The sequence below is a fragment of the Panthera onca genome, chromosome D1 (genome assembly GCF_046562875.1).
Source record: "Panthera onca isolate mPanOnc1 chromosome D1, mPanOnc1 haplotype 2, whole genome shotgun sequence".
In the NCBI taxonomy this organism is placed as follows: domain Eukaryota; kingdom Metazoa; phylum Chordata; class Mammalia; order Carnivora; family Felidae; genus Panthera; species Panthera onca.
This window is the reverse complement of record NC_138348.1, coordinates 75,668,411-75,693,088: the sequence shown is the minus strand read 5'-3', so window position 1 is coordinate 75,693,088 and position 24,678 is coordinate 75,668,411. Positions and strand designations below refer to the sequence as shown.

General features: G+C 46.5%; 1 protein-coding gene across 2 annotated transcripts in view; it reads left to right on the top strand.

The window, feature by feature from the left end:
* Window positions 1-17,777, top strand: part of VSTM5 (V-set and transmembrane domain containing 5) — a 31,932-nt gene extending 14,155 nt beyond the window's left edge. Inside the window, exons 2-5 of one of the 2 annotated variants that reach the window (XR_009602086.3) lie at window positions 14,556-14,882; window positions 15,005-15,145; window positions 15,278-15,860; window positions 17,242-17,777. Coding sequence is in view for 1 of the 2 variants with exons in the window: in XM_060605336.3 (XP_060461319.1) it covers window positions 14,556-14,882; window positions 15,005-15,145; window positions 15,278-15,321 (512 nt within the window). In the remaining variant the exon portion in view is untranslated. Of the gene's footprint in view, window positions 1-14,555; window positions 14,883-15,004; window positions 15,146-15,277 lie in introns of both variants that reach the window. The other variant, XM_060605336.3, reaches the window with a different exon arrangement.
* The last annotated feature ends 6,901 nt before the right edge of the window (window positions 17,778-24,678 follow it).

The following is a 24,678-nucleotide window of genomic DNA, read 5'->3' as shown; positions in this document are numbered from 1 at the left end:
CCAAAGATTCTGAATACCTCTACCCAAAGGGGTAGGATTCTTAAAAGCTTCCCCAGATGATCTAATGTTCAATCAAGGATGTTAGGATTCAATCAGGCTTCTCGGCTATGGTGAATGAGTAGATTAGGTCAAGTGGCCCACTTGGGTCCAGTTAGCTGTGGCCGGGGAGGCCGGCTGAAAGGCCCTCTGCATGGGAATTCTGAGAACGATGGCAGTGGAGCTGGTCAGGCACCCCATTAACTAATAATGGCCTTCCACGCAGAGCGAGCGACCCGAATTGGTGCTCTGTGAATGTTAGTCCCCTTGGCTTCCCTTCCTAAGTGCTTGTTGAATGGAAGGAGACTCGATTGGATTCTCATGGCCTGGAATCAGAGCTCCATCTGGGTGAGAAATCAGGGAAGGGAGCTCCCCCTGTGCCCCTGCTATCAGCTTCTCACAGCCTTAAGGGTTTTTGGGGTTTTTTTTTATTGGATCATTGACAGCCAAGCCTTCATGGTCCCTAATTACAAATGAGGAAATGGAGGGGCAGAGAGATAAAAGGCTTTGCAGAGTCACCCAGCCAGGGTGTGGTGTCACCCAAACGGCACCTGTGGCTTTTGGTTACACACAGTGTGAGTAGAGTGGCCTTCCCAGGCCCACATCCTGCCCTTCTCTGCCACCCTCTGCTCCGGCAGGCAGGTGTGCCTTCTCAGCGTCTGAGGAAGCCTGCGGAGTGTCCTCTGTGTGGTCAGAGAAGAAGCCAGAAGGGACGCCAGGATACCCGGGGAGTGTGGCAGTCCAGAAGGCACAAGTGTGTTTCAGGTAGGAGAGGTGGCCAGCGGTGCCCAGGGGGAGAAAGTCGTTTGCTGAGAAGGAAGAGGAATTTGGAGGTCTAAAGAGATAGGAGGGAGCTGGTCATAGTAATCGTGGAAAAGGGAGTAAATTCACAAGAAAAAGCGTTGTGAGGTTGGCAGTATGGAGGGTCCTCTTGAATTTGGTGATCATGAATGTGTGCTGGCAACCGTGTGCTTTGTTCTGGAGGGTGTCTGTTGAGGGACATTCTCCCGCAGTGTTGACGGCTCGGGTTTGAGCAGAGAGGAAGTAGAGAGCTGCGGACCGAGACTCGGCAGATGTGATGAAAACACAGAGACCAGTGGAGTAGGAAGAACTGACAAGAGTGCTTGGAACATGGCAGGCCATGGTACCCAGGCTGGCTAGGGAGGGAAGTGAGGATTATGGATGGGGAAAAGTGGAAGGAGCCGGAAGGGAAGGACGCATGAGGCCAGTGGGAGCAGTTGAAGAGTAAACAGGAACGAGAAAAGGCTGTGGTCAGGGCGGGCTGCTTTACTGGAGGCCAAGGGTGAATGTTCTGGTAGGCAAGGGTGCTGGATGGGTTGTCCAGGGGGATGCTGGAGGTGCTTACAGCGATGCCAAGCCCCACAGGAGAGTTGCCAGTGTGTTCGGAGAATGAAGAAGAGGGGTGCCTGGGTGGCTCAGTTGGTTAAACGTCTGACTCTTCACTTCAGCTCAGATCATGATCTCACCGTCGTGAGATCAAGCTCTGAGTCTGGTTCTGTGCTGAGTGTGGATCCTGCTTAGGATCCATTCTCTCTCTCTCTCATTCTGTCTGTCTCAAAAAAAAAAAAAAAAGAAAGAAGGGGCGCCTGGGTGGCTTAGTTGGTTGAGCATCCGACTTCGCCTCAGGTCATGCTCTGGTCATGATCTCGCGGCTCATGAGTTCAAGCCCCACGTTGGACTCTGTGGTGACCGCTCAGAGCCTGGAGCCCGCTTCAGATTCTCTGTCTCCCCCTCTCTCTGCCCCTCCCCTGCTCACACTCTGTCTCTCTGTCTCTCAAAAATAACTAAACATTAAATAAAAAATTTACAAAAAGGAGAAGGAGAAGAAGAAAGACTGGGGGATTTCTCCTGCTGTTGAGGGGAGAGGGTGGAATGACTAACTGCAAGAGAACAGATTTTATTTTGCAAGGCAGCGGAAAGTGATCGTCTAAACCAGTGCTGTCTAAAAGAAATATATTGCAAGCCATATAGGTAATTTTGAATTTTCTAGTGGCCACATTAAAAAAGTAAAAAGAAACAGGTGTGATTTAATCATACATTTTTAACCCAATATATTCAGGGTATTATTTCAACATCTAATCAATGTAAAAAAATTACTAATGAGGTATTTTGCCTTCTGTTTAACATACTAAATGCTGTCTTCAAAATCCGGGGTGTATTTACACTTAGGGCACATCTCCATTCGGACTGGCCAATTCCAAGTGCCCAACAGCTACGTGTGTGGCTAGTAGCTCCCGTACTGGCAAGCCCAGCTCAGGACTGTTGCCTCTGGTGACACGGGCTTCGCAAGTCTCTACCAGCACTGAGCCATGTGCGATGTGGGGAAATATAAAAGAGGTATAAACATCCACCTCTGTCCTCAGTGTTTTATTTTTATTACAGGCATCTGTGGAGCATTGAAAGTGCCTTGGGGGGTGCTCCTGGGTGGCTCAGTCGGTTGAGGGTCCAACTTCAGCTCAGGTTATGATCTCGGGTTTCATGAGTTCGAGCCCCACATCGGGCTCACTGCTGTCAGCCTGTCAGCACAGAGCCGGCTTCGGATCCTCTGTCCCCCTCTCTCTGCCCCTCCCCTGCTTGCACTCTCCCCAGAATAAATAAATGTTAAAAGAAAGGAAAAGAAAAGAAAGTGCCTTGAGTTCCAGCCTCAGCTCTGATTTTCTAGTTGGTGAGAGCTTGGGCTCTGTGTTACGCCTCTGGGCCTCCATGGCCTTGTCCGGAAAGTAATGTAAAGTAAATAAGCAAGTGAAGCATAGTTCTTTTTTTTTTTTTTTTTTTTTTTTTTTTTGATAGTTTATGTATTTATTTTGAGGAGCACATGTGTGGGGGAGGGGCAGAGAGAGAGGGAGAAAATCCCAAGCAGGTCCCACACTGTCAGCACAGAGCCCAATGCGGTGGGGGTGGGGTGGGGTGGGGGTAGTCTTAATCTCACGAACCTTAAGGTCATGACTTGAGCTGAAATCAAGAGCGGACGCTCAGCCGTCTGAGCCACCCAGGCAGCCCGTGAAGCATATTAACCCAGGTCTCCTGCCTGCCTGCCTCCCAGGTGGAGATAGTACCTGTGAATTACTGACATTTTCCAATGTGAAAAGGCCGTGGCTGAGATTGGCATGCAACTTATTTATTTTGAGGATCACGCCATTTTTTATTTTTTAAGTAATTCACAAACTTGCTAAAATAGCCCAACTGTCCAAAAAGGCATAAAGTGAAATGTAAGGCTTTCTTCAACCCCGGACACCCAGTCCGTCCCCAAAGACGAGCACATCACTGGTTTTTAGAGTATCCTTCCAGAGATTTTCTATGTCGTTATGTGGATAACTCTATGTGCGTGTGTATATATTGTTACTTAAATGGAAATATTCTCTATATACTGTTATGCCTTGTGCTTTTTCATTATTTTTTTGATAATCGAATATCAGTGCATATAGATGTATCTCAGTCTTTAAATGTCTCTGTAGTACTAGAATATGAATATTGATAATTTTGTTTAACCAGTTGTGACATAATAAGAAATACATATTTGGTCACCTCTCCCTGGTTCCTGACACAGAGCCCCTCATATCCTAGTCATTTACTAGGTAATAGGAGCATCTCCTGTTACAATATTTGGTCTTACTCCTTGGTTCCTGACACAAAAGCTAACTGAGGCCCTTGGGATATCCAGAGTGATAAGTCTGTCTTTTTGTTTGCCAATGAGGTGACTTTTGGAAGATGAAGGCTGGTTGGTAGAGGAGCTAACCATGGGATTAGAAAGTTAGAACTTTCAGCCCTAACCTCCTTCCACCACAACCTCTGGAGATAAGAGAGAGGCTGGGGATTGAGTCAATCACCAATGGCCAATGACTTTATCAACTCTTCCCAAGTAAGGGAACTTCCCCCCAGATGCTAACTGAAGAAGCTTGGAGAGCTTCTGGATTGGTGAGCCCATCAAGGTGCTGGGAGGGTGGCACACCTGGAGAGGGCATGGAACCTTTGCACGTACCTGCCTACACCTCTCTTCTGTGTCGCTCTTCCTGAGTTGTATCCTTTATAAAAATAACAGATAATAGTAGAGTGCTTTCCTGAATTCTGTGAGCCATTCTAGCAAACTATTGAACCTGACGAGGGGGTGGTGGAAACCTCTGTTTTATAGCCAGTTGGTCAGAAGTACAGGAGGCCCAGGGGCTCCCTGGGGGGCTCAGTCAATTAAACATCCAACTCTTGATTTCGGCTCAGGTCATGATCTCGAGGTTCGTGAGGTCTAGGCCCACATCGGGCTCTGCACCTACAGTGCGGAACTTGCTCGGGATTCCCTATCTCCCTCTCTCTGTGCCCCTTCACACCCCCCCCCCAAAATAAATAAATAAACATTTAAAAAAAGGAAGTACGGAGGCCTGGACTTGTAGTTGGTGTCTAAAGTGGGGGCAGTCTCATAAGACTGAGCCCTTTAGGGGTGGGGTGTGCTCTCCCTGCGGGTAGTTGGTGTTGGCAGAGTTACGAGTAGTGTAAGAGCCCGTTTTCCCTTACTGGTCTCTTACCGGTGAGCATACAGGATGCCTCTGGTCTTTTGCTACTTCAAAAGACTACACTGTGCTTCAGTAACAAGACCTACATTTGTGTTCCCTTATTACTTGTAGGATCCGTTCATAACCGTGGAACTTCTGGGTCAAGAGGTGTGTGCTAATACTATTTTCATAGATTTTACCATATTGCCCTCCAAGAAGGTGACACCCATTTACAAAGCCCCACAGTAATGTTGGAGTATAACTTCACCCTGCTTCTGACAACGTAACGTTATCAGACCGCTTTGTCTTTCCCGGCGGATAGCGGCCGAGCCATTCAGCTTTCCCAGCCGGGGTTTTGCTGGGCTGTGATAATTGCATAAGACAGGTGGTCACTGGTGGTGACCCACAGAAATGCTATTTTGGAGTGATTTTTTTTTTTTTTTGGTTGGGGTACAACTACAGGAACCTGATGCAGGGGAACCCCTGCAAGCCTTCGCCTAAACCTGCATCTATTTGTCCATACTGTTTGGATTTGGCTGACGCCTGGGTGACTCCTCAAGGCCATTCATTATACAGTAAGATGATCAGGGGCAAGCTGAGCTTTGGTCCCTGAGTAATCAGGCACTGAGAGGGAGAATTACTACCTGAGCTAATAGGAGGGATAGATACCCTGTAAACTGGGCACACATGTCCATCCTCAACACCATTCATGGCGTCTAAACCCAAATGCCAATGTTTAGGGTTGCCATGCTGGCCTCCAATGTAGAACGGTCTCCAAAATTCCAGGCTACTTGTTTCAAGAATGACAGAGGTTAGGGGCGCCTTGGTGGCTCAGTTGGTTAAGTGTCCAACTTCGGCTCGGGTCACGATCTCACGGTCCGCGAGTTCGAGCCTTGAGTCGGGCCCTGTGCTGACGGCTCAGAGCCTGAAGCGTGCTTTGGATTCTGGGTCTCCCTTGCTCTCTGTCCCTCCCCCACTTGTGCTCTCTCTGTCTCTCAAAATAAATAAACATTAAAAAGAAGAATGACAAAAGTTAGGCAGCGACGTAAATATTTTAGTTGCACTTAAAACTGCTATTTCTCCTTTGAGCTCTTTGACTCTCAGCAGACTTGGAGGGGAAGGGGGCCTCACCACCATCCCCCTCAGCTCGGCACAGATCCTCCTGTTCCTGATCCCTCCAGGGGGGGCAGCAGTTTGACAGGCAGGGCACGCGTGTCTTTATTGGTCCATTCCAGTATACTCTGAGTGCGCACAAAGTGCCAGGCACGGTGCTGGGCTCTGGGGCTTCTGAAATGACTGGAAACGAGTTCCAGGCAGACCTACTGTGCACACGCTCACATCCTGCTGCCCTCGTTCCCCGCCAGGTACAGGCCAAAGCCAGTGCCTGGGGTTGTTCTCGACTGTTGGGGCTCAGTCGTGGGTTGTCCTGAAGGTGTGTAGGACAGGCGCATGTGGTGGGCTCAGGGCAGTGTGAGCCATGTGTGTGTAAATGTTCGATCTGCTGCCAGATCGCCCTCCAGGAAGCCCCGTTCAGATCCTGCTGTGCCTCTATTTAAATGCCATCTGAGGGCCTCCCTGCCTGAGGGCTAACTCCCTCAGATAATCTCCAGCTTGCTACAGATTCCTCAGGCTACCTACCACCTGCACTTTTTACTCAGCAGGGCCAGAGCAGAAGATCCTTCCTGCCTCCCTGGGTGGGCTCACTGTTCTCCCAGCCAGGATGGCGCTTCCTCCCTTTCCCACAATTTTAAAATTTTATCCTTCAAGGCTCTGCTTCTTTCTCTTTCTTTAAGCTTAATTATTTATTTTGAGAGACAGAAAGAGCATGAGCGTGGGAGGGGCAGAGAGAGAGAAAGAGAGAGGGAACCTCAAGCAGGCTCCGTGCTGTCGATGTGGAGCTCGATGCGGGGCTCGAACCCATGAACCTGAGCTGAAATCACGACCTGAGCTGAAATCAAAAGTTGGACGCTTAACCAAGTGAGCCACGTAGGTGCCCCGCGGCTTCGTTTCATTGAGTGTCTGTCTGCTCCCTTCCCCAGCTCCTTGCAAACTTCCTGCCTCCTACCAGGGCGGTGAAATGCACACTGGATGTCACTTTCAGTTCAGCCACTTAATGTGACATTGCACAAATTCTGTGTCTGTCTGCTCCCTTCTCCAGCTCCTTGCAAACTCCCTGGCTCGTACCAGGGCAGTGAAATGCACCCTGGATGTCAGTCTCAGTTCAGCCACTTAATGTGACATTGCACAAATTCTGGAACCTCAGTGAACTTAACATGTGCTACTCTGTCAAACGGGGATAATAATAATACTGTTCACCAGGCCACACCCGCGAGCCAGCACCCTGTTGCGGAGAATGCGATGGCATTCTGTGACTGTGGGGCTGCAGTGGGATTGCTGACCTTGGAGATGCATTAGGAAGGCAGAGCGTTAAGGGAAGAGTGGCTTTGGCCCTCCCTCACCTCTGCCTCTGCCCCCCACCCTTGGGTGCCTCAGAGATCAGCTCTTGTGTGCCTTGGAGTTTTCTCGTTGCTCCTCAACATTTCTGTGAGTCTCCGCGTAACCGACAGTCCTGGTTTGCTTCTAGCACCGACACTCCCCGATCCTGGGAAAACCCCTGGGCACCCTGGGAGGGCTGGTCATCCCAAGGCTAGTGACATAGACCTGAGCCGAGGAGAGCAAGCGTGGGGGCCCGAGTGCTGTGCCCTGCGGAGCCTCACACGTGTCCTGTCACCCCCGCCTCACAGCCTTCGTCTGGAGGCTTTTCGGTCCTCTTTCCACAGCAGAGGAAGCTGAGGCTCTCGAAGGTGAAGGGATTTCTCCACGGGGAGGACACCCCCCGGGTTGAGTCCACGTGGATCTGCTCACATGAGCCTCCACCACACCTCCCCGCCTCTTGGAATAACACTTTTGTCCTGTGCTTCCTCGCTCCGCTGCCCTGCTCCAGCAGTGTTCCTGATGTAGGCTTTCTGACTTCCAGTTTACTGCTCACAGGCTCGCTCAGGGTGACAGCAACACTTGCTGGTTCTCGGCTGTGTCAGATGGTCACGCTGGCTGCACAGGTGGCTTTCCAGATAAGATGAGTTGTCCCGATAAAGGTGGCCTCCATGACTCCTGACACCCAGAGTCTGCACCAGCCATCCGTCCATTAGTTGATACCCTTGTTCATCGAAATTGTGGTCTGAATAGGCTTGACCTTTGCTGTGATTTCAGGAAATAGATCCATCTTCAATCATCAATTTCTTTAAAGCAGCAAAATACAACCTCTGTAATTTATTTGTCAGAAAAGGAGTAAGGAACCATTCTGAGTAGTATATTCCAGCCCATTCCTGGTAGCTGATTTCTGCTGGCACTTTCCCTCTGATTAGTTTCTTTTTCTTAATGTTTATTTATTTGGAGAGAGAGAGAGAGCGAGTACGCACGGTGGAGGGGCAGAGAGAGAGGGAGGGGGAGAGAGAATCCCAAGCAGGTTCTGTGCTGTCAGCCCAGAGCCTGACACAGGGCTCAATCTCACCAAGTGTGAGATCATGACCTGAGCCGAAATCGAGAGTCAGAGGTGCCCCTCCCTCTGATTAGTTCTAAGTGGGTCTCCCCAGTACGAGGAAGTCAGGCTTTCAGGGAGCACCTTGGTTCAGGTTCCAGTGACTTCTGTCTTATTAAAAATCTTTAATTCGGTGACGCCTTCTTTAAAGGAGGGATGTGCATCTGGGAAATGGGTAGAATTTAGTTCTTCTCTGCTTTTCACATAGAAAGCAAGTGAAGATAGGGGTGCCTGGGTGGCTCAGTCAGTTAAGCGTCCGACTTCAGCTCAGGTCACGATCTCGCGGTCCGTGAGTTCGAGCCCCACGACGGGCTCTGGGCTGATGGCTCAGAGCCTGGAGCCTGCTCCCGATTCTGTGTCTCCCTCTCTCTCTGCCCCTCCCCCGTTCATGCTCTGTCTCTCTCTGTCTCAAAAATAAATAAAAAACGTTAAAAAAAATTTTTTTTTAAAAATAAAGCAAGTGAAGATATAAACCAAGGTCAGCTTTTAACCTTTCTTTAAACTTTGTCCACCAGATTGCTTGGTCTAATCAGGAGAACCTTAAAAAGGTTTTTTAAAATACATGTTATTTTTTTATTCAGTAAACAACTGAAATTCAAAGCTTATATAAATGTATAATTTGGAAAATAAAATTCCATTGCCATCCAGTCTCTAAGGGGCAATCCCTGTGGACAGTGAACATATATTACTACAACATTTTCTGTATGTAATAGGTACCTATTTATACAAACATAAATAAGATCATATTATGCTGCTTTATAAATCTATTTTTTAACCTAGTAACATGTTGTAGACACTCTCCCTTGTCCATGCAAAACTTATCCTTATTAATGGCTGCCTGGCATCCATTTTCCAAGTGAAATCTGATTTATTAAACCAACCTCCTTGAATAGAACATTTTGAGCCAGGTCTAAGGATTGGTCTAGATACTAACTTTCTCTGGACTTGTTCTGAGTGATCTTAGCATGAGGTACAGAGGCGGGTTACTCATTAATTCAACTTTTTAAACTAAGGTGACAAGCAGTTTGCCTTTAAATTTTTAGAACTGTTAATTTTCCCTCCTAATTATAGATAGATAGCAAAAGGAACTCTTTGTTCTAAAAACCTAGTTAAATGCCTGGTTGGTTTGATTAGAAGGAGGTTTTAATATTAAAATCTTTATTATTTTTTTAAGTTTCTTTCTTTATTTTTTTAGTTAATCTCTACACCCAAGGTGGGGCTCGAACTCACAACCCCAAGATCAAGAGTCACATGCTTCCCTGACCTCGCCAGCCAGACACCCCAGGAGGAGGTTTTTATGGTCAAAGGAAAATACAGACTAGTCGACCAGTTTCCAGCTGTATCAGCATCTCAGAAACTTGGGCTTGTTATTTTTGTTTGTTTGCTTTTCAGTTTTGCTATTTCTTGGGCCAGAGTACCTATAAGACTCAAAATGAAGGTCCCTAAGGGTATTGAAAGGGCTGGCAGTATCCCAGGAAACTAATCTGTCAGTAACCTTGACCAATATGTTTAACGTGAGTGTGCGTGAAATACACATGTTGCGATGCAGGTTTATCACTAGCTCTAAATATGGTTCTCCAAATCTTATGGTAATCATATTCCAACTGTTCGTATTTGGGGTCAGAGAAATCTGAAAACATACATAAATGATCGTCACAAGGTGAAGTGGGAAAAACAATTTTTTGTATGTTTGCTTTTTTAATGGAAGTATAGTGGACGTACAATGTTACACAGTGAGATTCCACAGGTCTTTATGTTATGCTGTGCTCACCACAAATGCAGTTACCCTCTGTCACCATACAACACTATTGCATTGACTACGTTCCCTGTGCTGTACCCTTCATCCCCATGACTTGTCCCATAACTACAGCCTGTACCTCCCTCTCCCCTTCACCCATTTTACCCATCTCCTCACCGCCACCCCTCTGGAAACCATCAATTTCTTCTCTGCATTTATGGGCTTGTTCCTGCTTTTTGTTTGTTGGTTTGTTTTGTGTTTTAAATTTTACATGTAGGTTAAATCCTATGGTATTTGAATTTCTCTGTCTGACTTATTTCATTTAGCATCATACTCTCAAGGTCCATCTGTGTTGTCCCAAATGGCAAGATCTCATCCTTTTTTATGACTAATACTCCATTGTGTGTGTGTGTGTGTGTGTGTGTGTGTGTGTGTGTGTGTGTATTCCAAACATTTTCGATCGGTGTGTTTTTATTCTTGTCTCTATGGATATTTTTATTTCTTTTTGATTTCCTCATTGAGGTCTGTCACCTCCCTGATTAGGTTCACCCCCAGGTATTTTAGTCTTTATAGAGCAATTGCAAATGGAATGTTCTCTTAATTTCTATTTGTGCTACTTTATCATAGTGTATAGAAATGCAACAGATTTCTATATATTCTATATTCAGCAATGACGGGATTCATTTAATATTGCTAAATTTCTGGTGGTGTCTTTAGGAAAAAGTTTTGAATAAGACAAAACTGCACTTAAGTCCCATCCTTTCCATTTCCTAGCTACATGGGCATGTTGCTGACTCATGTAAAAAATTAGAAGGATTGGTAAGCACGTAAGTATGTATTATTGTAACTGGCACATGAAGTCTTGCCTAAATTATAGTTCTCTTTCCTACTTGCGTGTTACCTTTTATTTTTATTTATTTATTTACTTATTTTAACGTTTATTTATTTTTGAGACAGAGAGAGACAGAGCACGAACGGGGGAGGGTCAGAGAGAGGGAGACACAGAATCTGAAACAGGCTCCAGGCTCTGAGCTGTCAGCACAGAGCTCGACGCGGGCTCGAACTCACGGACCGCGAGATCATGACCTGAGCCGAAGTCGGCCAGCCGCTTAACGGACTGAGCCACCCAGGCGCCCCGCGTGTTACCTTTTAGATATGCAAATTTGTCAAACCATTTCAGCAGCAGCATTTCTCAGGAAATCTTACCCTTCTTGTTGCTATAAATATTTGTCATTCACTTATTCAACTCAACAAAGATTTAATGACCAATCCCTCTGTGTCCGGAATTCTGCTGGGGGACACAAAGATGAAGAAAATACATTAACTCCTGCCCTCTGAGGGCTGACCTGGAATTTGACCTCTGTTTTCTTCCTGAGAGAGGGGGCAAATGTGGCAAAATGTTAATAATTAGTGAATTAAGGAGAAGGTACATATTAATTGTACTTGCCTTTCAACTTTGCTGTGAATTTAACATGTTTTAAAGCCCAGAGTTGGTGAGAAAATCGATCTCTGTTACTCGGCAGTTGTAACCCGTGAGAACCATTATTACCTCCCAGTGTCTCACCTTGATGTTTATCAGATTATGTCTAGTCACCTAGCCGAGGCCTTTTCGGGGAGAAACACTAGTGGAAAATGCTGGGGATGGGAGAAGGCAGGGAGAAATGTCTGGAAAAGTTAACAGGTGTGGTTACCTAGAGCCACACAGCAGGGGCCGTGGAGCACCTGGACACCCAAAGATTGAGGGGCCAAACAGGAAGTGGAGGGCGGAAACCAAGGGATGGGCTCTGACCTTAAGTCCTGCCCTGTTCATTACCCAATGTCCAGCTGTCTCTGGCCGGTCCTCTCAGGGAGGGTGCGGGGCATTTGTCACATTCCGTACTCTCCACTGCCAACCAGTGATGACTGATTTGAGCATAGAGATTAAATATGTGGGCTTTGGAGCCAGCTTGTGTGACGCTCAACCTTGCAGAATGAACTTGGACAAGCTAGTTAGTCCTGTTGACGATGAGGTTTTGCTCCACTCTCGATAGAATTGCAGTAGGTTGTGTGCGAGACATTAATGAGGCAATTTGTGCAGGTGGTTGCACGGGGCTTGTGCATGGCACCCGCTTACTACACGTATGACGGCATATATGTATGACCTCAGTCAACGGTGCTGGTACACGCTTGTGCAGAAACTTCTGCTTGATGCCTCTTTGACTCACCCACCGCCCACATCTAGTTCGCCAGCATGTTTCTTCTCCCCGTTCATGCCCTGTGAGGCTATGCCTCATCTCTTCTTTTTATTTTATTTTATTTTTTAATGTTTATTTATTTTTGAGAGAGAGACAGAGACAGAGCATGAGCAGGGTTGGGGCAGAGAGAGAGAGGGAGACACACGATCCAAAGCAGGCTCCAGGCTCCGAGCTGTCAGCACACAGCCCAACATGGGACTTGAACTCACAGACCATGAGATCATGACCCGAGCTGAAGTCGGATGCTTAACCGACTGAGCCACCCAGGTGCCCCTAGACCTCCATCTCTTATCTGTCCCCTGCAGCAGCCACCTGCCTGCTCTTCCTGCATCTGGGCTTATCCCCTCTCCCCCAGAATGTTCTCCACAGCAGACGTTCTCAAGCTTAGCGGAGAATGTCCCCTCCTGCCTGAGCCCTCCTGTGGTTCCCATCAGCCATGAGTGAACCCCACTCCTGACCCTCACATTGTGGCCCGTGTCCTGCCAGCTCTCCAGCCCCACCTCTGTCTCTCCCCACTGCATTCTGACATGCTGGCCTTCCTTCTGTCCCTCAGACACACCAGCACTCACCATCCCCTCAGTTTTTTCACATGCTCCCTCTGCCTGACCTGCTCTTCCCTCAAGTCTCCACACGTTGCATGCCTGTCATTCAGGTCTCCATTCAAAGGTCATCTCCTCAAACCCCTTTGCACTGCTGGTGGGAATGCAAAGTGGTGCAGCCGCTCTGGAAAACAGTATGGAGGTTCCTCAAAAAAATGAAGAATAGGACTACCCTACGACCCAGCAATTGCACTACTAGGTATTTATCCAAAGGATAACAGGAGTGCTGATTCTATTGGGCCCATGCACCCCACTGTTTATAGTAGCCAAAGTATGGAAAGAGTCCAAATGTCCATCGACTGGTGAATGGATAAAGAAGTGGAATATATATATATATATATATATATATATATATATATATATATATATACACACACACACACACACACACACACACACACACACACACTGGAATATTACTCAGCTATCAAAAAGAATGAAATCTTGCCATTTGCAACAACATAGATGCAAGTAGAGTGTATTCTGCGAAGCGAAATTAGAGAAAAACAAATATCCTATGACTTCACTCATGTATGGAATTTAAGACACGAAACAGATGAACATAAGGGAAGGGATGCAAAAAGAATATAAACACATAAGAGACTCTTAAATACAGAGAACCAACTGAGGGTTGCTAGAGGGGTTGTAGGTGGGAGGATGGGCTAAATGGGCGATGGGCATTATTAAGGAAGACGCTTGTTGGGATGAGCACTGGGTGTTATACGTAGGGGATGAATCGCTGGATTCTACTCCTGAAATCAAATCGTTATTGCACTACATGCTAACTGACTTGGATGTAAATTTAAGAAAAAAAATAATTAAAAAAAAAAAGGTCATCTCCTCTGCGAGATCTTCCCTGACCATTCTCTCTAGAGCCACCTTTACCCCACTGGTCACTAGAGCCCTGTTTTATTGTCTTTAAAGCACTTGTCATTATCCAGAATGATTTCATTTGTTTATTTCATCCTTGTGTGCCTCCCGTTTAGAATGGAGTCACCAGGGAGGTTTACTGTTCATCCAGTAAACAGTCACCTTGGATCTTGTTCGCGGGGTGTGTGTGTGTGTGTGTGTGTGTGTGTGTACACACACACACACACACACACAAAATAGCACAGACTGAGGGGCTTAAGCAACAGAAATTTATTTTCTCACAGTTCCTGAGGATGGACAGTCCTAGATCCCGGGTCTAAGCACAGGTCAGTTCAGTTTCTAGTGAAATCTCTCTTCCTGCTTCTTGCTGCAACCTCACATAGCATTTTCTCTCATTTCCCCCTTACATTCCTGTGGAGAGGTAATGAGAGAGAGAGAGAGAGAGAGAGAGAGCGCGCGCTCTGGTGTCTCTTCTTATGAAGACAGTAATCTTATTGGATTAGGGCCCTACCGTTATGACCTCATTTAACCTGGATTACCTCCTCTTTTTTTTTTTTTTTAATTTTTTTAAATGTTTATCTTTGAGAGAGAGACAGAGACAGAGACAGAGTGTGAGTGGGGAAGGGGCCGAGAGAGACACAAAACCTGAAGCAGGTTCCAGGTTCCGAGCTGTCAGCACAGAGCCCGATGCGGGGCTCAAACTCACAAACTGTGAGATCGTGACCTGAGCCGAAGTCGGACGCTTAACCCACTGAGCCACTCAGGTGCCCCTAACCTTGATTACCTCCTTAGCGGCTGCATCTTCAAATACAGTCACACTGGAGGTTGGGATTCCGACATGGGAGTTTCGTGATGCGGGGTACAATTACTCAGTCTATAATGTTCACCACTGTAGTGCCAGCACCAGAACCTAGAAGATAGCCTGGCATGTGCTAGGCACTCAATAAATAGTTGCTGAATAAATCAACGAGTCGTGAAAGTCCGCTTTCCTCTAAGTTCATACAGACGCTGCCCCACATCTGGCATTCCATCCTGCAGGTCAGGGTGTGTCCCTGTACATCCCCCAGTCGGCCATCAATGCCACGGTGGAGGAAGACATCTTGCTCTCGGTTGAGTACTCCTGCCATGGCGTCCCCACCATTGAATGGAAGTACACCTCCAACTGGGGCGCACAGAAGATCGTGGAGTGGAAGCCGGGCACTCAGGCCAACATCTCCCAGAGCCACAAGGACAGGCTCTGCACTTTCGACAACGGCTCCATCCAGCTCTTCGGCGTGGGCGTGAGGGACTCGGGCTACTACATCATCACGGTGACGGAACGCTTGGGGAGCAGCCAGTTTGGCACCATCGTGCTGCACGTGTCGGGTAAGGCAGTCCCCCCCCCCCCCCCCGGGGCCTGGCACCTCTCTGAACTGCCCACGTGTGGGGCAGCGACTTCGTGATATTAAACGAGCCATTATCTTCCCCTTGCCCTGCCCACCCCGTAGAGATCCTCTACGAAGACCTCCATTTTGTGGCTGTCTTCCTTGCTTTGCTCGCTGCCGTGGCCGCGCTGTTAATCAGCCTCATGTGGGTTTGTAATAAGTGTGCGTATAAATTCCAGAGGAAGAGAAGACACAAACTCAAAGGTAATTCTCTGGGCCCTGTGGTGATCCATTCACGCTTTTATGGCTGGAGGTGGTTCTTGTTATCCTGGTCTCAGCGAGAACCCTCCCCCCGTGGCTGGCGGGCAACTGAGCGGCTTGTCTTTTGCTTTGCAGAGAGCACCACTGAGGAGATTGAGCTGCAAGATGTGGAGTGTTAGCCAAGGCTGCGCCCAGTTACATTCCTACCTCAAGAGGAGAAGAGTATTTTCCACAAAGGGTGCGAACGCGGCCAATCCGCCCTCCCAGCCTCCTGCCGCCCGGCCGTAGCCACACGGTCCCGAGGGGACTGCGGATGTTAGCGAAATTGACTCCGTGGACTCGAGGACTCTGGATTGGACAAAGTCCGTTCTAGTGCTTGCGAGAAGCTCAAGGAGAAGCGCGCTTGAGGCTTCGGGCCAGAGCCTCGCTCGGCTGCCGCTTTGCGGACCCACGCCAGTGGCCTCGTGCTGGTCGGGCCGCTTGCTGGCTACACTCGTCGCGGCCCTGGGGGAGGCCGCTGGAGGCCGCTGGAGGCGTCTCCGTGTCCGAGGCCGGAGTGGCCCCGGACCGAGCGTGCAGCCAGCATTGGACAGGCTCTCTGTGTTCCTTTCTGCTCTGCTGGTCCCTCCAGCCTCTGCTGCGGGAGCTACTGTGAGAAAACCCGAGGCTTTTACATGATCTGCCTGCCATGCAGGGGGAGAGACTGGGCCCTAATGAGGTGCTTGGAGCAGACCCCGGGGCCTGGTTAGGGAGAGGGGCTCCGCTTGTTCCTGAGGGACCAGTGTCAGAAGCAAGGAATAGGGAGAAAATGACCTCTCTCTTCCTCTGGTAGCCCAACATTAATTGGATTTTCCCTCCTCTGGCCCCTACTTAGGCCAGAGTGAGGAACACAGATGTTCATCTCCACTGTGGGCAGCAGCTGGCCTCCAAATGGCTTCCCGACAAGCCAGGTTCTGGTACCTGTGAAAGCGAGCCTGCGTGGTGGGTGGTACGACTGTGCCCCTCGTCACCAACACTTTGTCTCAAGTCAGGCCCTTGCTCCCTCCCAAGTGGGCTTAGGAACACTTGGCGCTCACCTACCTCACAGTTGGGGTATCAGGTGAAGCCCACAGTATGCACAGAGCTCACTGAGCAATTTCAGGAAAGCAGGAGGATTCTTCAAGGGTCTGGAAAGCCAAGCAGGCTACCGAGTGCTGTAAACTGATACACGCTCTGGTGTACCGGGGCTCCACGGGGACCTGGGGACTGGAGCACAAGTGGCCTGGGCTCTTAGGCTCTCGGCTTGTCAGTCACCGTGTTTACTTGAAAGTTTCTCCACCCCGACTTCCATTTGGCAAGCTCTAAATAGGCATGAACTTGTTTTCCATTATCCTTTCTCTCTCCAACACTCTTAGCTACAGACCAAACGCACCAGCCCAATTAGTGGAGCATTCCCTTCTCTTCTCCTCTTTGATTTTTTAAAATGTTTGTTTTTGCGAGAGAGGGGTGGGGGGGCCACGGAGGGGCAGAGAGCGAGGGGGACAGAAGATTCAAAATGGGCTCTGTGCTGTCAGCAGAGAGCCCGACTTGGGGTATGAACTCATGAACTGTGAGATCATGACCTGAGCCGAAGTCCCATGCTTCACCAACTGAGCCACTCAGGTGCCCCTCTCTTTGCTTGAAGTCCCCAGTGTCAATATCTTTTCTACTTCCCATGTGGCAAAAAAAGTTGCTTGGAGAAGTTAGGCCTTTCTCTAAATAATCCGGGGTAACAAGAAGGGATTTTTGGAGTAGTCACACAGGAGCTCTGTGCTCTTAGAGAAAGACTCTAAAGGCACTACTTGATTCAAAAGGCAAGAGAGCAGTTGGTCTACACAACTGATTTGTAGCTTGAGCACCTGCACAGAGAAGGTTCTCACCCCCCAGGCCACCTCCTGTGCACCCACTTGTAAACACGCACACCTGTGCCCTTTCCCCAGGCAGCAGTCAGAGGAACCAGTCCCCCACCAGGATGGGTTCCTCATACAAGTCCCCACTATCATGAAGAAGCAGGGTGGGAGTATGGGAATAAAAAGGGGGCCAAGGATAATCTGATTAGTTCTTTCTTCTCTTTCCCACAGAAAGTGCATCAGCAGGAAACCCGTTTGGATCTGGGCACCTGCTGGCATCTGTGTGTGCTCTTCTATACCACCTGCTTTCCAGAACTGTGCTTCTAGCTTGTCAGAAGTCAGGGGTGGTAATCTCCAGAATAAAAGGAGAAATGGAAAAGCGGAACCAGTGAGAGGCCTTCATGGCAAACCCAAATGTAAATTAAACTGCCCCCCACCCCAAAGCTCATGAAAAGTTATGCCCCTGGCTTTCCATGTCTTTATTTTGCACTTTTAAAGCTCCCTCCATCCTGAACAGTCTTGTGGAAAGTATTTGATTCCAGAGCCTGAAGTGTTTTTGTCTATTTTTCAAAAAAGAAAATCTGAAATTCCAGAGGTTGGCCACTGGAAATGCTAAGCTATAAGTTATGTTTTAAACTGTGAAAAAAAAAATTGTAAAGAACAAAATAAAGCCTGAAAATAAAGCCCCAGCCCTTTGTGTGTGAGCCCAGTCCTGCCAAGCGCTCAGAGGCCCTGGGTGAGGTTTCCATCACCTGTGGGCATTAGAAAAACCCCAGCCACAGCCATGGGTCTGGCACCTTTTTTATTTTTATTTTTATTTTTTTCAATATATGAAGTTTATTGTCAAATTGGTTTCTATACAACACCCAGTGCTCATCCCAAAACGTGCCCTCAATACCCATCACCCACCCTCCCCTCCCTCCCACCCCCCATCAACCCTCAGTTTGTTCTCAGTTTTTAAGAGTCTCTTATGCTTTGGCTCTCTCCCACTCTAACCTCTTTTTTTTTTTTTTTTTTTTTTTTTTTTCCTTCCCCTCCCGCATGGGTTTCTGTTAGTTTCTCAGGATCCACATAAGAGTGAAACCATATGGTATCTGTCTTTCTCTGTATGGCTTATTTCACTTAGCATCACACTCTCCAGTTCCATCCATGTTGCTACAAAGGGCCATATTTCATTCTTCCTCATTGCCACATAGTATTCCATTGTGTATATAAACCACAATTTCTTTATCCATTCATCAGTTGATGGACATTTAGGCTCTTTCCATAATTTGGCTATTGTTGAGAGTGCTGCTATAAACATTGGGGTACAAGTGCCCCTATGCATCAGTACTCCTGTATCCCTTGGGTAAATTCCTAGCACTGCTATTGCTGGGTCATAGGGTAGGTCTATTTTTAATTTTCTGAGGAACCACCACACTGTTTTCCAGAGTGGCTGCACCAATTTGCATTCCCACCAACAGTGCAAGAGGGTTCCTGTTTCTCCACATCCTCGTCTGGCACCTTTTTTAAATGACGAACTGTAAACATTTTTTAGTGATTCTGAAAAACACCTGCCCGTCATTCTGCCCTGCATCCTCCCAGAAGCCTAATTGGAAGTTTTTGCTTCCAGAGTATTAATCATAATTCAACAGAGTCCTTTCTGCTTCCGCAAAGGGCTGAAATAAAGATGTGACCATTGTACCACCGCGTTCAACAGTGCGTGAGATGCCGCACGGAACATAACATGCCCTGTCAACAGAACGTCCTCTCAGATTGCGATCTAAGAAAATTAAAAAGGTATACACCGTACTTTCTCATTTCATCGTGTTCCGAGTTTGGAAGGACGGCGGAGGCCCCCGTGGGAGGAACGCACAGCACGCCAGGCCCCTTGAGATAGAAGTCACAGGAAGGTGAGGAGCTGCGCAGTGCGAGGCAGCCAGTTCTGAGACCTGCCCTGAGCAGGAGCCTGCTGTCAAACCCTGGGGCAAGGGGAACCCTCCCTCTGCCATCCGTTTCATATCCCAGCCTGGGTTTCTTTGGCCGCTGCAGGGAAGCATCAAGCACCGCTGGTTTAGGGACGCAGAGCCAGGCCTGTGGCCACTGTGGGCGCGTCTGTCCACAACGCAACTTCTCAAGGGGTGGCGGCCTTTCCAGTCCGCGCGTGGTGAGGCTCAGGACACCACTTCCACTGCCTTTTAGAAATCGGGTGGGCGTTGGGGCTTGGTTTCATTGCAAAGGTGAGAAATCCTTCTTTAAAATTGAAATGATACTCAAGTCTGTATATAAAGTAAAAAGTAAAATTCTCCCTCAAGTCCTACTCCCCAGAGGGAAGAGTAGTTACATTGGGCATGTATCCTTCTAGCCGTAGGCATCTGTGAACACCTCTCTCTCTCTCTCTCTCTCTCTCTCTCTCTCTCTCTCTCTTTCTCTCCATGCACACATCCCAATAGTCCATCTGTTTTCTTTTTAGGCAAATGGGCTTCTGTGATATGTGTTATCCTACAATTGGCTTGTTTTCCCTTAATGTTTCTTAGGCATTATTTCGTGTCTCTACTTATTCCTAAACTTCATTCTTATTGCCTGCACAGTGCAATCCCTAGCATGGATACATTACAATTGTTCACTCAGAAGGTACTTTTTATTTCAAATGATATATACGAAAATAAATATCTTGAGCCATCTTTCTTTCAATGGCAGACTTGTTCCTTCAACCAAGGTGGCTTCTTCTTGTTAACTAACACAGTCAGCTCTGTTCCCTAGGAATCCTTTACTCTTTCAGGACTTCAGAGTGATTGTTTCATAATATTGGTGGGTTTTATTGTAAAGCTTATTAGGGACTATTTGGAGGAGGGAGGAAGAGTATTGTTCATGTAAAAGAAATCCAAAGTTTCAGCTTTAAAATTTTTTGTGTGTGTTTATTTTTGACAGAGAGAGGGAGAGACAGAGCATGAGTGGGGGAGGGGCAGAGAGAGAGGGAGACACAGAATCTGAAACAGGCTCCAGGCTCCGAGCTATCAGCACAGAGCCCGACGCAGGGCTTGAACTCACAGACCGCGAGATCATGACCTGAGCTGAAGTCAGACACTCAACTGACTGAGCCACCCAGGCGCCCCTAAAGTTTCAGCTTTAGATGTCACCTTATAAAGTGGAAACAGGTAGGTTACATTCCTTTGATGCAACAGACCAGGGTTTGTTTTGGGCAGTTCTGGCCCTAAAAATGCTAAAAGTATTTTTCCTTCAGGTACCTCATGGTTTGAACGATTTCTTTTCTTGCCAAACAAAATGAATTTATTAAACAATTATTTATTTTCCTGTTTTTATTAATCACAAATACTAAAGTGTCAATTAGAATTCCTGGTCAGAACGAAATCATTGGTATCACTTTGATTTGATGGTGTTCTGGCAAAGAAATCTGATGGTGAAGTTTTGTTGGGTAAATGTGTGATCGCCTTTAGGCTTTTTCAAATACTAAACACAGATCACAGTTCTCTATTACTGCCTTTTGGGTCCCAAGGGGCTTGGACTGGGAGTATTTGTAAATTGCGTCAAAAGAAAAGCTGTGAATAGATTTAGGTAAGAGACACATCACTGGCTTCATCTAAATTATTGGGAAGTTTTGCAGATTGTATGTTACTTTTTGGGGGGGTGGGTTAATCTTAAATTACATGAATAAATACACCCAAGACTCTACTAAGAGAAATGTACATTTTTAACCTCAGAAAGCTTTGGTTTCTGTGTTTGTTTTTTTTTAACGTTTATTTATTTTTGAGACAGAGAGAGACAGAGGATGAGCAGGGGAGGGGCAGAGAGAGAGGGAGACAGAATCTGAAACGGGCTCCAGGCTCTGAGCTGTCAGCACAGAGCCCAACGCGGGGCTCAAACTCACGGACCATGAGATCATGACCTGAGCCGAAGTCGGACGCTTAACCGACTGAGCCACCCAGGCGCCCCACTTTGGTTTCTGTTTTAATTGAAGAATGATCCACACGCAATGTTATGGTAGTTTCAGGTCTCATCATGTTAGATACCATCTGTCACCGTGTAACGTTATTACAATATTGACTGTATTTCTTGCGCTGTACTTGTAATCTCTGTGACTTATTTCATAATTTGAAGTTTGTACCTCTTAATCCCCTTTATCAATTTCACCCATTCCCCCACCCACCTCCCTCTGGCAACCACCAGTTTGTTCTCTGTATTCGAGTCTGTTTCCGTTTCTTCTTTTGTGTTTCGATTCCACGTATAAGTGAAATCCTATGGTATTTCTCTGACTTGTTTCACTTAGCATAATAGGTGTATATACATATGTAGAAGTACACACACACACACACACACACACGCACACACACACACCACTCTTCTTTATCCATTCATCTATTGATGAAAACTTGGGTTGCCTCTATACCTTGGCTATTGTAAATCATGCTGCAATAAACACAGGAGGTCCATATCTTTTCATTTTCTTTGGGTAAATATCCAGAAGTGGAAATACTGGATCACAGGTATTTCTGTTTTTAATTTTTTTGGGAACTTCCACACCGTCTTCCAGTGTGGTTGCGCGAGTTTGCATTCCCACCAACAGTGCATGAGGGGTCCGTTTCCCCTACATCCTCACCAACATGGTTATTTCTTGTCTTTTTGATACTAGGCATTCTGCCAGGTGTGAGGTGGCATCTCATTGTGGTTTTGATTTGCATTTTCCTGATGCTGAGTGATGCTGAATGTCTTTTCATAAGTCTGTTATCCATCTGTATATCTTCTTTGAGAAAATGGCTATTAAGTTCCTCTGCCCATTTTTTAATCAGGTTGTTGCTTTTTTTTTTTTTTTTTTTTTTTTTTTTTTTTGGTGTGGAGCTTATCAGCTCTTTATACATTTTGGATTTTAACCCCTTTTGGCTATATCATTTGCAAATATCTTTTAACAGGTTGCATTTTGGTTTTGTTGATAGTTTCCTTTGCTGTGCAGAAGCTTTTTATTTTGACGAAGTCTCAGTAGTTTATTTTTGCTTTTGTTTCCCTTGAGACATATCCTTAAATATTTGCTAAGGCCGACATCCAAGAGATTGCTATCTATGTTTTCTTTTAGGAGTTTTATGGTTTCAGGTCTCATATTTACATCTTTAACCCATTTGAGTTAATTTTGTGTATGGTGAAAGAAAGCGGTCCAATTTCATTCTTCTGCATGTAGCTGTCCAGTTTTCCCAACACGATTTGTTGAAGAGACTTTTTCCCATTGCATATCCCTGCCACCTTTGTCCTAGATTAACTGCCCATGTAGCTACGGGTTTATTTCCAGGCTCTCTATCCTGTTGCACATGTGCTACTTTTATATCTCAAACTTCTCCCTCATCTACCACTTCAAGCCAAATATAGTCTGTTCTACAACAAATGTTTCACAATCAGTAAATAGGAAGAGAAATAAAGTATAATACGGTGGTTTTCCTGGTTCCTAATCAAGGGGAGCCAGAATATTGGGAGCAGAAAAACACGTTGGCCATGTGGTGAGCTCAACTTTTAAAGAAGTAAAAATGAGCACCAGTTATTTCGGGCTCCTTTACCGTAATTTAGGCCATTTCCTTTTTTGGGTATTTATTTATTTATTAACGTTTATTTATTTCTGAGACAGAGAGAGACAGAGCATGAGCAGGGGAGGGTCAGAGAGAGAGGGAGACACAGAATCTGAAACAGGGTCCAGGCTCTGAACTGTCAGCACAGAGCCTGACGCGGGGCTCGAACTCACGGACCGTGAGATCATGACCTGAGCCGAAGTCGGCCGCTTAACCGACTGAGCCACCCAGTCGCCCCCTTTTTTGGGTATTTAGATCGGTCTCAATTTTTCAGTTTGCAGATGGTGATCTCTGTGACTCTGTCCTTTGCGAAGTATGCCTAGAGGATGAATTTCTAGAGGTGGACTTGTAAATAGGAAACAGCAAACTTGAGAACGAAGACGAAGCTCCAGTCACAAAGTTCGCGTAGCACTTGGCACTTGGCACTTGCTATTTCAGACACAGGGTTTCTCAGCTGTGAACTGCCTGTCAACGTCAGTTCCCACCCTGAAGTGAGAGTCAGAGATGTTAGTCCCAAGGCAACGAAGAATTGGAGTACGAAGTAGAAGTGAACCAAGGTATGGAAAGAAATTGACCACAGAGCATGGCTTTCAAAATGAACTGGAAAAAACCAAAAATCTTCATGGCCACAGATGCACTCGCTGTCTTTGTCACCTGTAAATTTGAACAAAACAGGACATTCTAAAATGCTTTCTCCTACTGATAAATACAAATAAAGCCGGCGTCTTAACCACTTACTGACTTCTAAAACGCTGGACTTTCCGAGAACAGTCACTTAATGTTTTCTATCTGCCAGCCCTTTAGAACTTCACATCCATTACCAACCATACTGAGACCTTTGAACCACCACTGAGGTGAGCAGGGGGCATTCTTGTCCTGTTTTAACACGTAAGGGACCAGGTGCAGCCGGGGTAACGTTGCCAAACGGAGACAGCTAAGCAGGGGTAGAACCGACATCAGAACCCAGCTCTTTTGCCAGCCTGTTAAACACACGGTTAGGGACTAACTGGTTTGCTCCCGCTGGCCTCCCAACTTTCCCAACGGTATATTCTTCCATTGCCGGGTCATCCAGGTTGCAACATTAATTAAGCTGGAGAATGTGAATCAACACAAGGCACATGAGTTGCTGGCCCAGTGGCCGAGCTGCCATCTTCCCCCTGCCTCTCCTTCCTTTTCCACTGTTTTCTAAGTAGCGGGTAATGGCTCTTCACTCCCCAGCGATGAAGACCGTGGCAGCGTGAGGTTGCTCCACTGTCCTCAGATGAAGCTTGAGAGAGCCTGTGGTTACACCCTGGGCTCTCCGCTCCACTCGGTGTGGTCGTTGCACTGGCTCCTGACCAGATAATCCTACACAACAAAGCGTTCATTTTTTCTAGTTGATAGCCATTTTATGGCTATTATAATAAGAGGGGGGCTTTTATTCTGGATCTCTTTAAACTGTAACTCTTCTAATAACTCATTTTTATTATATTTACCAAATTATCAATTTGCAGTGGATGGAAATTAAACCAAAAAACAAAACCCCCACCAAAACAAAGTCTCCTAGCAAAAGTCCTTTGAGTATGAGCCTTCAAAATTACAGAAGACTCCACATGTGAGTAGAGCTGTATGGATTAGCTTAGGATAATTAGCTAAGGCAACTTTTGTGGGCCACCATGAAGAGATTTATTTTTTATAAAGCTTTATAATTGTAGAGTCATAACAGTTTCTTAGAATTTCCATGGATAGAAAGATGCAGCATCTCGATCAGGAGGGGAAAACAAGCAAACACACACAGAGATGTTATGGTACTTTGTGGCTTACAAGTTCCATTTTTCTTTTAAAAGAAAAATATAAACCTTATGAAGCGATTTTAGTCATAACTTATTAAAAGGGTATCTTTAAAAAATTGAAAGCCTTTCTCATAAGGAATACACTCCCTATGTATTATTTATAATTGTTCCAAAAGACTCATATAAACCTAAGTCTCTTATTAAGGGAAGTAACTCAGGTGCATTTTAGGATTGGGGCACTATTTCCAGAAAGTTCAAATATGTTATTTGTAAAATGTAATCAATCCACAGATCCATTCGTATTTTTCCCTGGAGGAAGAGCGCTTTATGGAGTGAGACAGGACAAT